Source organism: Melanerpes formicivorus, unplaced genomic scaffold, assembly GCF_026170545.1.
Source record: "Melanerpes formicivorus ecotype bairdi unplaced genomic scaffold, bMelFor1.0.p_v2 SCAF_81, whole genome shotgun sequence".
Lineage (NCBI taxonomy): Eukaryota > Metazoa > Chordata > Aves > Piciformes > Picidae > Melanerpes > Melanerpes formicivorus.
Window position 1 is genome coordinate 2,062,170 of NW_027142433.1, and position 12,298 is coordinate 2,074,467.

Below are 12,298 nucleotides of genomic sequence, written 5' to 3' on the forward strand. Positions count from 1 at the left end.
GCCCAGGGACAGGACAAGGGGCAGTGGGCACAAACTGGAACCAAGGAGGTTCCATCTGACCAGGAAGAGAAACTCCTTTGTTGTGAGGGTGCTGGAGGCCTGGAGCAGGCTGCCCAGAGAGGTTGTGGAGTCTCCTTGTGTGGAGAGCTCCCAAAGCCAGCTGGGCATTGTGCTGCTGGGCAAGCTGCTGTGGTGCCCTGCTGGAGCAGGGGGTTGGAGCGGATGATCTGCAGAGGTCCCTTCCCACCCCTGCCCTGCTGGGGCTCTCACTGCAGTGAACCACAAGAAGCCAACGCCACAAAGCTGGGTATTTTATTTAAATTAACACAACTACAGGTTTCCCAGGTTGCCTACAGCACGCTGTAAAAACTGAACTCAACCTACCCAGAAGAAGGAGAGGGTTAAAGCAGACCCAGGGACTGCTTGACAGATGAGCAGGGCTCAGGAATGAAGAGACCAAAACCTACCCCACCCACCCCTGCAGCAGCCCCAGGACCCAGACCCTTAGTGTCTGACACACAGCTTGCTTTGGAAGCTGCAGCTCCCCCTCCTCAAGTGCCTGAGGAGCCTTCAGGAAACCAAGCTGTAAAAAACACAAAGGAACCATGGACAACATCTACCAGGGCAACATAAATACCACACAAACCCCAACACAACCAGGGGGGAAAAAACCCAACAAAACCAGGACCTTAAAGCTGCAAAGTCGAGCACTCAAGGTGGGAAGTACCAGAGCTGAGGATGTGCATTAGCTTAGCTCACTTGGGAGCTGGAACAGCTACTGAAGGCAGGAGCCCAAGCTAGGAACCTGGCCTGCACCCCCAGCTAAGCACCCAGGCAGGAGCCCAAGCCAGGAATCCAGTTAGGAGCCCAAGTGAGGCCCCCAAGCTAAGCACCCAGGCAGGAGCCCAAGCCAGGAACCCAGTTAGGAGCCCAAGTGAGGCCCCCAAGCTAAGCACCCAGGCAGGAGCCCAAGCCAGGAACCCAGTTAGGAGCCAAAGCTGGGGCCCCAAGCTAAGAACCCAGGCAGAAGCCCAAGCCAGGAGCCCAAGCTAGGAGCCCAGGCAGGAGCCCAAGCTAGGAACCCAGGCAGGAGCTCAAGCCAGGAACCCAGACTAGGAACCCAGGCAGGAGCCTAAGCCAGGAGCCCAAGCTAGGAACCCAGGCAGGAGCCCAAGCCAGGAATCCAGGCAGGAGCCTAAGCCAGGAGCCCAAGCTAGGAACCCAGGCAGGAGCCTAAGCCAGGAATCCAGGCAGGAGCCTAAGCCAGGAATCCAGGCAGGAGCCTAAGCCAGGAGCCCAGGCAGGAGCCTCCAAGCTGAGAAGCCTGCAGCACCCCAAGCTATCAACCCCAAGCTAGGACTTCTTTCCTTACTGAAACTGCTGAAGAGTGGCATCTTGGCAGCCACAGGGTGAAGGTGCTGTGCCAGCACTTACTCCACATCTAATAACTGTGCCCCTCTCTCAGTTTACTTCCCCACAGCCCCCAGCACAGGGCCACTGTTGTCCCTGTCCAGAGGCAATCCCATCCCAGACTTCAAGAGGATGATCAGTGTTCAAGTATCCAAGATCAAGTGTAGTGACATCACTTCTGGCATTCCCCCATTTCCCTTTCCTTTTGCAGCCTCAGCACCCTAAGGAGCAAGGTGTCCTGGCAGAAGTTCTCAGGACCCAAGGGCCACAAGTCAGCTTTTCCCAGGACAATGGATCCAGCAGTGCCTGTCAGCAGCTCTGGAAGGTCTCCCTTCACGTCTGCCCAGATGGCAGCAGCAGATTCTTCCATTTTAGGGACAAAACTTGGAGGTTGAGTTACGTTTTATTAGCAGTTGACACAGGTATTTACTGGTTGCAGGTGAGGAGGCTTCTCTGGATCCTCCAGAGAGGAGCACAGATCCTCCTTGGCCACCCTCTTCCCCCACACACCACTGAGCCTTCACTGGCTGCCAGCACAAACCAGTTGACACCTCCACTCCACACCAGCTCCCATTCCCACTCTCCCAGTGAGGCATGGCATGGGGCTGAGTGTCCTCATCACCTCCTCCTGCTCTGTGTGGGACAAGTGGCTTTGTGTCCAGTCCAATAGTCCCTGGAAGAATCCAGCTCTGCCAAGTGTGCTCCACCCTGGCAGGACAGCCTGGTGCCCTCTGCCCAGCTCACAGGCAGGAGAAGCAAGAAGACACCATCCCTGCCATGGCCTCTCTCTTCTCCTCAAGGCACATGAGCAGCACAAGAAGGAAGGAGCTGGAACAAAAACAGAGGTAAAATAGAGGAAGACAAAAAAAGAAGACATAAAAGTAGGAGGAATCAAGGAAGCCAAGAAGGCTGAGCCCAGGCAGGAGCAGGTGGTGGGACTGATGTTCCCTGGGAACTCAGGACAGGAGCACTCTTCTCTCCTCAGGCACCCAGTCTGCACACTGCCCTGTGTTAACACACACCTACTGAGGAGGCATCTTGCTGCTGCTGCTCAGCCTCGTTCCACTCCAGGTGACAGAGGCTGACTGTGGAGCTGCAGGGCTCTGCTGAAGGCCTCAGCCAGGGCTGCAGCCCACCACAGGGGGGGGGATTCAGTGTTTTTATGGTGAGGCTTTAGCTTTCCCCTCAACCAACACACCTTGAGGGGAAAACCCCCCACCCCTCACCACTGAGGATGGTGCTCCTCATCTGAGCTCCCCAGGCACCACCTCCATGCACAGGCACAGCAGAGCCAAACCAAAGCCCCCCCGAGGTCATCCCTTGTCCCTTCCTGACTGCACGACTTTGCAACCTTAATGCTCTCCCTGCAGGTCTGTAGGTGCTGGAGTGTAACCCAATAGACAAAGCCCTCCCACCCCCCAGGAATAACTACACCATATCAAAGAGGTTACAAATGTTCTGCCAGGTGACACTGCTCGGTGTCACCCACCACGGGATGGGGTGCTCCAGGAGCGAGCTAGGTGGGAGAGGCCTCCTTGCAGGGGGGCACTGTGGTGTCCTCTGCTCTCCACCCCAGTCTGGCTGCCAGCTGAGGGTCCCTCAGCCTCACTCCTGAGCCTCCTTCCGAGCCAGCTTGTAGACCTCCGTGGGGCCGTCCACGTGGGTGATGGTGGTGGTCAGCTGGAGCTCTTCCCCACTGTTCACACCCAGGTCACCTGAGAGACAAAGGCACTGTCAGCTTGGCCTCACAGGGAGGTACCTGACCATCAGAAAGCTAAAGGTTCATCTGATGTCCTCCAAGCTCTCAGGAGCTGGAGGTGTTCAAGAGGGGATTGGATGTGGCACTTGGTGCCGTGGTCTAGTCCTGAGGTCTGTGGGGACAGCTTGGACTCGATGAGCTTTGAGGTCTCTTCCAACCTTGGTGATACTGAGCTACCTGAGCTATGGGCTTCAATGCTTTGAGCCTGAAGCAGGGTAGGTTTAGATGGGGAATCAGGAGGAAGTTTTTCCCCAATGAGGGTGGTGAGACACTGGAATCACAGAACTGTCACGGTCGGAAGGGAGCTCAAAGATCAGCCAGTCCCAACCCCCCTGCCATGGCCAGGGACACCTCACACTGGCTGGTCACAGCCACATCCAGCCTGGCTGCAAACACCTCCAGGGATGAGGCCTCCAGCACCTCCAGAGGCACTTACCATTGGACTGGTCATCACCATAGTTCTTGTGGGAGGGTGCATAGAGGAACATCAGGGCGAAGACGTAGAGGTTCCACATGCCGTAGATGCCGGTGAAGAAGGCACTGTTCACCTGGATCGTCACGTCCCCCCACTTCCAGTGCCCTTCTGTCACCTGCCCAGCACAAAACACACACACACAGCACACTCAGCTACACCAAACTCTGCAGAAGGCACGGAGGAGGCCCCCCAGGAAGCACCAACTTAGAGGAAATCACTGAGAAAGAGCCCTCCTCCAGCTCTGAAGCTGCAGTACATGAGTAGGAAAGGGGACTCCTACAGCTGGAACCTGGAGTGAACCAGAAGGAGAATGGGGCCCCAAAAGCATTCACTTGGAGTAAATCAGTAAGACAGCAACCCCCTAACACACCACCTAGGAGCAAACAAGCAAGAAAGCAGAGCCCAAACCCCACTTCAGAGTAAATCAGTAAGAAAATCAACCCCAAAAAACCTAACTTGGAGTAAATCAGTAAGAAGGCAACCCCCTAAAGCACCAACTAGGAGTAAAGCAGTAAGAAAGCAACCCCTTAAAACACCAACTAGGAGTAAGCAAGGAAGTGGACCCCAAACCCACTTTATTTGGAGTAAGTCAGTAAGAAAATGAACCCCAAAACCCCTAACTTGGAGTAAATCAGTGAGAAAGCAACCCCCCCAAAGCACCAACTAGGAGTAAAGCAGCAAGTGTCCCCTTCAAGCTTTAATATGGAGTAAATTAGTAAGAAAGTGAACCCCTAAAGCTCTAACTTGGCAGGAAATCAATTGGAAAACAAACTCCAAATGCTCCTAACTTGGGAGTAAATCAATACAAGAAATGAACCCCTCAAAACCCACCAACTTGGAGTAAATCAGGAAGGAAATGGAACCTGCAAGTTGGAGCAAATGGGTAGGAAAATGAACCCCTAAAGCTCTGACTTGCAGTAAATCAGTACTGAAACAAACCTCCAAAGCACTAACTTGGAGTAAATCACTAAGTGACCCCCCCCCCTAAAGCTACAACTTGGAGTAAATCAGCAGGAAAATGAATCCCAGCAGCTCTGACTTGGAGTAAATTGATGTGAAAGCAAGCCCCAGAAGCTCTGGGTTGGAGTAAATGAGTAAGGAAGTGTAGCCCTAAAGCTCCAACTTGGAGTAAGTCAGTATGAAAGCGAGCCCAAGAAGCTCTGACTTGGGAGTGAATCAGTAAAGCACCAACCTGGGAGTAGCTCAGTAGGAAAATGCACCCTAAAAGCTGTGACTTGGGAGTGGAGCAGTAAGAAAGTGAACCTCAGAGCACCAACATGGAGTAAATCCCCAAGAACAGCACCAGCTCAAGAGGATGGAGTAAAGTGAGTGTGGGAGAGTCAGAGAGACACAGAACCCAGGCTGGGATTCTCCTCCTGAGCCTCAGTCTGCAGGGAATCAAGTGAAAGCCAGTCCCAACCAACCAATTCCCTGAGGATTTCCCTGGCTGCCATTCCTCAGCCTGGAATGAGACAAACCCCCTCACAGCCCACCTGCTGTAAGGGCTGAGCTGAGCCAAGCTTGCCACCACAAAGAGCAGCTCCTAGGAGACCAGGAGGCAGGTGTGAAACCATCAGGCTGCTATAAATAGAGCTTTTAGAGCAGGAGAAGCTGCCTGAATAATGGGAGGAGCTCCTCCTGTGCTGCTGTCGGAGCAGGGGGGCTGGGCTGGCAGCAGCAGCCCCTGGAGGTCTGTCAGGATTTAGGAAGACATGGAATCACAGACTGCTCTGGGTTGGAAGGGGCCTATAAAGGGCATCTAGGCCAACTGCCCTGCAGTCAAGCAGGGCCAGCCCCAACTAAACCAGGTAGCTCAGAGCCACATCACGCTGGCACCTGAATGGCTCCAGGGATGGGGCCTCCACCACCTCCTTGGGCAACCTCTTCCAGTGTCTCACCACCCTCACAGTGAGGAACTTCATCCTGATGCCCAACCTAAATCTGCTCTGCTGCAGTTTGAGCCCATCATCCCTTGTCCTGTCACAACAGGTCCTGCTAAGAAGTCTGTCCCCAGTGTGCTCTCAGTGGACACCACTGAGCAGAGTCTGGCCCCAGCCTCTTGCCCCCCACAGCTCCTTCAGCCCTTGCTGAGCACTGAGCAGATCCCCTCTGGGGCTGCTCTTCTGCAGGCTCAGCCCCAGGGCTCTCAGCCTTTCCTCCTCACAGAGCTGCTCCAGGCCCCTCAGCATCTTTTTAGCCTCCCCTGGACTCTCACCAGCAGCTTCCCTGTCTCTCTTGACCTGGGGAGGCCAGAACTGGACCCAGGACTATACATGCAGCCTCAGCAGGGCAGATTAGAAGGGGAGGAGAACCTCCCTCAACCTGCTGACCAAGCTTTTCTTCATGCACCCCAGGAGACCACTGTCCTTCTTGGCCATGAGGGCACACTGACATCTTTGAAACAGATGCAAGCTGAAAAATCCCTTGGAGTCAACCACCAAAGCAGATTAAGGAGCATTAGAAGCTGACTTGTGCAGAGGCCACATCACAGCTCAGAACAGAGAGGGCCAGAGAGTGTTGGAAGCAGCCAGGCTGCAAAGCCAGGCCAAGAAGGTTCAGTTGTGCTGCTTCTCTGTGGCCACACAAAGCCACCAGACCCTTTCAGTGTGAGCAGAAGTGTTTTCTTCTCCTGCTGAGTTCTCAGAAGTGACTAAACCACGCTGGCTGATGCTTCAAACAGCGCGGCCCCAAACCTCGCCGCGAGCCAAAGGCCGTTGTGAAAGCTTCAGGCACAGCCATTTACAGCTGAGCTTCAAAGAGAGATGAAAACAGCCTCTTGAGCAGCAGCTTAGCACCAGGCCTGCTTGTGACAGCCAAGTGAGCCATGTCACTGGTGGCTAGGGCATCACAGAAGGGGCTGGGTGGGAAGGGACCTTTAAAGGTCATCCAGTCCAACCCCTGCAGCCAACAGGGACAGCTGCAACTAGAGCAGGCTGTGGGCTGGCAGCACTTGGTGCCCATTCATGTCCAGCTTTTCACCCACCAGCACCCCAAGCCCCTCTCCACAGGGCTGCTGTCCATGCTGTCCTGATCAGAGGGTGATGCTCTCCAGGACACTCACCTGGCTCACGATGAAGAAGATGACCGTCATGGCTGCGCACGCCAGGGTAATGAGCATCAGGAACTTGAACCTAAAAATCAGCCCCTGTTGAGAGAGAAATGTCACTGCTCACATGAACAGCACCCACAGCCACCCACTTCTGGGTTTAGCATCTACAAGGGGATGAAAAAAAGAGAAGGGAAAAAAAGAGTCCAACCCACAAAACCCCAAAGCAAAACAACCTCCACCCACTCCTCAGGACAACCTATATTCTCCACTCCCCACACGTCTGCATTCCCCCAGGATGCTCTGAGCAGGCTGTGCATGTCTGGACAGCTCTGCCCTTCCATTCCCCTTCCTCTGGTGACCAATTTCCCTTCTATTCCACTTCCTCTGATGACCAACTGACCAGGAGTTAATGTGGAAGAGGAGGTGTGAGCTGTGGGTTTGTTCCACCAGCTTGATAGCTCACAGCTTTTGGAGAACAAACACCTTGTGGTGAGCTTTCATGCAGGAGATGATGTTTCTGCAGCATGGGGAATGGGTCTGTGGGCTGCATGTCTGGACAGCTCTGCCCTGCCCTTCCCTGCCCTTCCACTTCCTCTGGTGACCAACTGACCAGGAGCTAACATGGAAAAGGAGGTGTGAGCTGTGGGTTTGTTTCACCAGCTCCATGGCTCACAGCTTTTGGAGAACAAACACCTGGTGGGGAGCTGCCATGGCTTGGCAGGGTGAGTTCCTCCAGCGTGGGGAATGGGTCTGGAGCAGACTCCTCCTCACCTCCACGCTCTGTCTGGAGGGAGGCTGCAGCAATTCCCACCCAGGGGACTGGTAGAGAGGAATGCAGATGATGAGACAGCCTCAGGCTGGGGATCACCCAGGGCTGGGAGCTCTGCCTGCAAACCAGGCTTGCTTTCACTAGTTTGGCATTTCTGTCTACAAACTGCTTTGGGGTTTGTTTGAGTTTTGTGTGTCTTGGGGGTGTTTTTAACCTAACTTTGGTGCAAATGCCTGTGCCTGCCCTGAGAAGTGGAGTCTCCAGAGCTCCCTGCCAACCCCCACCGTGCTGGGATTGTGTAAGGAAGGCAGCTGGGGGATCTGAGCACACAAGAAAGCCAGTGAAGGTCAGATCTTCCACTTCAGTTCTGTGTGGAGGGAGAACATCCCAGCAGAGCCTTCTGAGGGCAAGGAAGGCATTGTAGAAATGAAGAGCCTGCAGGACAAGGAGGGACATTACCTCGTAGTGAAGGCGCCGAGCTTTGCTCATGGCCGGCAGGCTTGACTGCTTCCCACTGATGTTCCTGAACACTTGGAAGACCATAAAACACAGGAAGAGGAAATACAGGCACAAGCAGATTCCTGCAACTATGATAAAGGCCATCTGAGCAGTGAAGGTCAAGGGAAGATGGTGTGAGGTCAACAGGAGTAAGAGCCAAGGGTTTCCAGGTGATTCACCTCTTGTAGTAGCGTCCCCAAGATCAGAATAGAAGACAAAACCCACTCAAAGACCTCCCTGGTCAAGACCTGCAGAGCTTTGGGAAGCTGCTGCCCATCAGCATGATCTCCAGGGAGAGGGCTGGGGTTTAATTTAACTGATCTCAGCCCAAGAATCAAAATGAATGGCAGTGGGAGGGAGCCCTTCCAGCGGGACCTGGAGGAGCAAGTCAGGGAAATGCCTCAGCAGCACCCCCATGGGTAACAGCAAGCAGCCAGGGCCCAGAGCAGGTGCCAGGAGAGCTGGGGCTGGGTAGAAGCAGAGCAGGTGTTACTGCAGCAGCAGCACAGTGACACCCAGGAGCTAAATGCCCTCCAGAATCTGACACCTTGCAGGGAGGTTCAGTTCTCTCTTCTCTGGAGAGCTTCCAACCCCCCTGGCCATTGTGCTGCTGGGCAAGCTGCTGTGGGTGCCCTGCTTTAGCAGGGGGCTTGGACTGGATGATCTTTAGAAGGCCCTTCCAAACCCCACCATGCTGGGATTCCAGAGGCTGCCCCAAGCACAGCAGCAGTCCCTGGCAGTGCCCAGCAGCAAGCCTGCCAGGCTTGCTTCTTCCAAATGACACCAGCATCTCCACAGCACTTGAGCAGCACCTCACACACCCAAGTCTGCTCACAGCAGGAGGATTTCCCCAGGACATGAAGGTATCTGGCAGGATGAGAACATCTCTCTGTCTTATCAACACAGACCAAGAGCCTCCCTCAAGCCAGGTGGAAGGATACAGCCAGCTCTGTGCCAACCTCAGTGGTCCAGATGCTGTAGAAGGGGTTCTTCAGCTGCACTCCCCTGCAAAGAGGGCAGAAAACAAAGAGCTGCCACTGGGATCAGGGTGCCAAGTTGTGTCTGAGTGAAGGGGCTGGAGATGGAGGTGCATCCAGCCATGGGGGTTTAAGGGCTGCTCCCTGCTGCAGGTCAGCTGGAAGCCACTGCCTGCTGCACAGGAGAGCAGGCCTGCACCTACCTCTCACACATGTCAAAGATGAAGAGGCAGAAGGAGCCAACAGCTATGGGTCCAACCTGTTTCCAGTACCCAGAGAGGCGATTGCGCTCGTTCTGGTCCTAACGAGGAGGTGGGGGCAGGAGAGCAAGGAAAGCAAATCAGCACCACAGAATGGTAGTGGTTGGAAGGCACCTCTGGAGACCACCCAGTCCAACCCCCTGCCAAGCCAGGGTCACCTAGGGCAGGTCACACAGGAACGCATCCAGGTGGGTCTCGAACGTCTCCAGAGGAGACTCCACAACCTCTCTGGGCTCCAGCACCCTCACAACAAAAGTTATTCTTCTTGTTGAGGTGGAACCTCCTGGGTTCCAGTTTGCACCCACTGCCCCATGTCCTGTTACAGGACACCACTGAAAGGAGACTGGCACCTCCTTCCTGACACCCACCCTTCAGGTATTTATAGCATTAGCCTGGAGAGGATTAGACTGAGAGGAGATCTTGTTAAACAGCCCCAGGTCTCTCAGCCTTTCCTCACCAGACTTTCCAGTCCCTTCACCCTCCTCACAGCCTTCCTTGCACACTCTCTAGTATATCCCTGTCTCTCTTGACCTGGGGAGCCCAGAACTGGCCACAGCATTCCAGAATGGTCTCACCAGGGCAGAGCAGAGGGGAAGGAGACCACCCCTCCACCGGCTGGTCCTGCTCTGCTCACGCACCCCAGCACACCACTGGCCTTCTTGGCCACAGGGGCCCGCTGCTGTTCTCCCCTGTGTGGTACCCACCATCATGTGCTCTCCACAGAAGATGATCCAAAAGGAGAGGAGCATGGCATAGAAGATGCCTTGTCGAATGTCTCCAAAGAGCAACATCCAAGTCCAGTCAAACCCAATGGAGAACCACTCCACAGGGATGTTAATGAACGTCATGGAAATCCCCAGAGCAAAGATGACCCTGGAGAGGCAGAAACACCAGCTCTTGCCAGTTTGAAGAGCCCCAGAAGCCAAAGCTGTGCATGAAGAGCAACAGAAGAAAAACCTGGTGCTGTTGGGGCAGTGGTGATGGGGTATCACCTCCTGACAGCAAACCTTCATAGATCCACAGAATGGTTTGGGTTGGAAGGGATCTTAAAGCTCACCTAGTCCCAGCCTCCCTGCCAGGGGCAGGGACACCTTCCCCTAGGCCAGGTTACTCAAGGTCCCATCCAACCTAGCACTGAGAACATCTCCAGGCAGGGGGCATCCACAACCAACCTGGGCAGCCTGTTGCAGGGTCTCACCACCCTCACTGGAAAGGATTTCTTCCTCATCTCCAGTCTAAATCTAACACTTCTGGGGCTAAGCCTTTGTAAGCAGCCATGGACAAACAGGAAAGAGAAGCTGGAGAGCTGTCAGGCTCCCGGTCCAGAGGGATAGGACAGAGAAAAGACCACCCCTGTCTACTCAAATGTGGGCTCTGCCCAGGAGCAGTGAGCACCTCACAGGCTGCAGCAAGTTGGAAGGGACCATCAAAGGTCACCTTGTCCAACCACCCTGCAGTGAGCAGGGACACCAACTACAGCAGGCTGCTCAGGGCCCCATCCAGTTTGGCATTCAAGGTCTCCAGGGACGGGGCCTCAAGCACATCTCTGGGCAGCCTGTGCCCTCACTAAGACCTGAAAACTAAGGTGACCCTCAAGAGCAAGAGGACCCTGACCCGAGCCACGGCCCCCACTCACTTCTCCAGCAGGACAGGCGGTCGTGTCATCAGCGTGATGCGTCTCCAGTACCAGATCATGATGATCAGAATGCTGGGGGTCAGGAAGGTCTTCATGGCAAACCACACCTTGGTGAAGCCACCGTTCTGGTGGATGCCCTATGGAAAACCAGGGGGCAGCTGAAGAGCAGGACAGGCTAACAGCCTCCATAGAACCAATATGGCTGGAAAAGACCTCAGAGATCAGCAAGTCCAACCTAGCACCCAGCACCTCCTGACAGCTAAACCCTGGCTCCAAGTGCCACATCCAATCCCCTCTTGAACACCTCCAGGGATGGGGACTCCACCACCTCCCTGGGGAGCACATCCCAGTGGCCAATTACTCCTTCTGGGAAGAACTTTCTCCTCACCTCCAGCCTAAACCTCCCCTGGTGCACCTTGAGACTGTGTCCTCTTGTTCTGGTGCTGCTTGCCTGGGAGAAGAGACCAACCCCCACCTGGCTACAACCTCCCTTCAGGGAGTTGGAGAGAGGAAGAAGGTCTCCCCTGAGCCTCCTCTTCTCGGGGCTGAACACCCCCACCTCCCTCAGCCTCTCCTCATAGGGCTTGTGCTTGAGATCTCTCCCCAGCCTTACTCCAGGCTTCCCCTTACAGGAGAGATGTGATCCATGCCTAGATGCAAGCCCTCCTTCAAAGACATGGCTCATCCAACGTGGGATGGACACAGTGTCTAAGCAGGCTTCCAGAGCCCAGCAAACAAGGCCCAGCACAGGGAGCAGCGGGGTGGAGAGGAGCCAAGGCAGGGGCCCTCTGACCCAGCCCGGAAAAAGCCAGTGGAATGGCTCCCAGACAAGTAACAAGATACTCCTGAAGTGAAGTCACTGCTGGTGGGAAAGTCGTGGGGCGGATGAATGCCTTTCTCCAGCCACGCGCCCTCCCACCACCGTCTGCGGCTGCCGCCAGCTGCTGCTGCTCACAGGGACGCTGGTGGGAGGCTGGGAGCACCCATGGCCACCAAGCAGCAAGGGAGGAGGGCAGGAGTAGGGACGGCAGACAGCCACCTCAAACATCTGCGTGCCCATAACCCACTGTGTGACACAGACCAGCTCTCATCTGAACCCTGCTGCTCTGATCCTCCTTGGGTCCTGTCGCTGGGGGCTTAGCAGGTGGAGGATACAGAAGAGGAGGCTCAGAGGAGACCTCATTGCTGCTGTCTACAGCTACCTGAAGGGAGGTTGGCAGCCAGGTGGAGGTTGGTCTCTTCTCCCAGGCAACCAGCACCAGAACAAGAGGACACAGTCTCAAGCTGTGCCAGGGGAGGTTCAGGCTGGATGTTAGGAAGAAATTCTTCCCAGAGAGAGAGATTGGCCATTGGGATGTGCTGCCCAGGGAGGTGGTGGAGTCCCCATCCCTGGAGGTGTTTAGGAGGAGCCTGGCTGAGGCACTTGGTGCCATGATTGAGTTGATCAGATGGTGCTGGGTGAGAG

At 55.1% G+C, this 12,298-nt stretch overlaps 1 protein-coding gene across 1 annotated transcript in view; it reads right to left on the bottom strand.

Moving 5' to 3' along the window:
- Positions 1 to 288: 288 nt before the first annotated feature.
- The window catches only part of WLS (Wnt ligand secretion mediator), a 43,372-nt gene continuing 31,362 nt past the window's right edge, over positions 289 to 12,298 (bottom strand). The window contains exons 5-12 of the mRNA XM_068164629.1: positions 10,834 to 10,970; positions 9,902 to 10,070; positions 9,141 to 9,238; positions 8,902 to 8,965; positions 7,922 to 8,065; positions 6,706 to 6,789; positions 3,606 to 3,759; positions 289 to 3,125 (exon numbers count right to left, since the gene is read on the bottom strand). Coding sequence (XP_068020730.1) covers positions 3,016 to 3,125; positions 3,606 to 3,759; positions 6,706 to 6,789; positions 7,922 to 8,065; positions 8,902 to 8,965; positions 9,141 to 9,238; positions 9,902 to 10,070; positions 10,834 to 10,970 — 960 coding nt within the window. The 3' untranslated portion in view covers positions 289 to 3,015. The remainder of the gene's footprint in view (positions 3,126 to 3,605; positions 3,760 to 6,705; positions 6,790 to 7,921; positions 8,066 to 8,901; positions 8,966 to 9,140; positions 9,239 to 9,901; positions 10,071 to 10,833; positions 10,971 to 12,298) is intronic.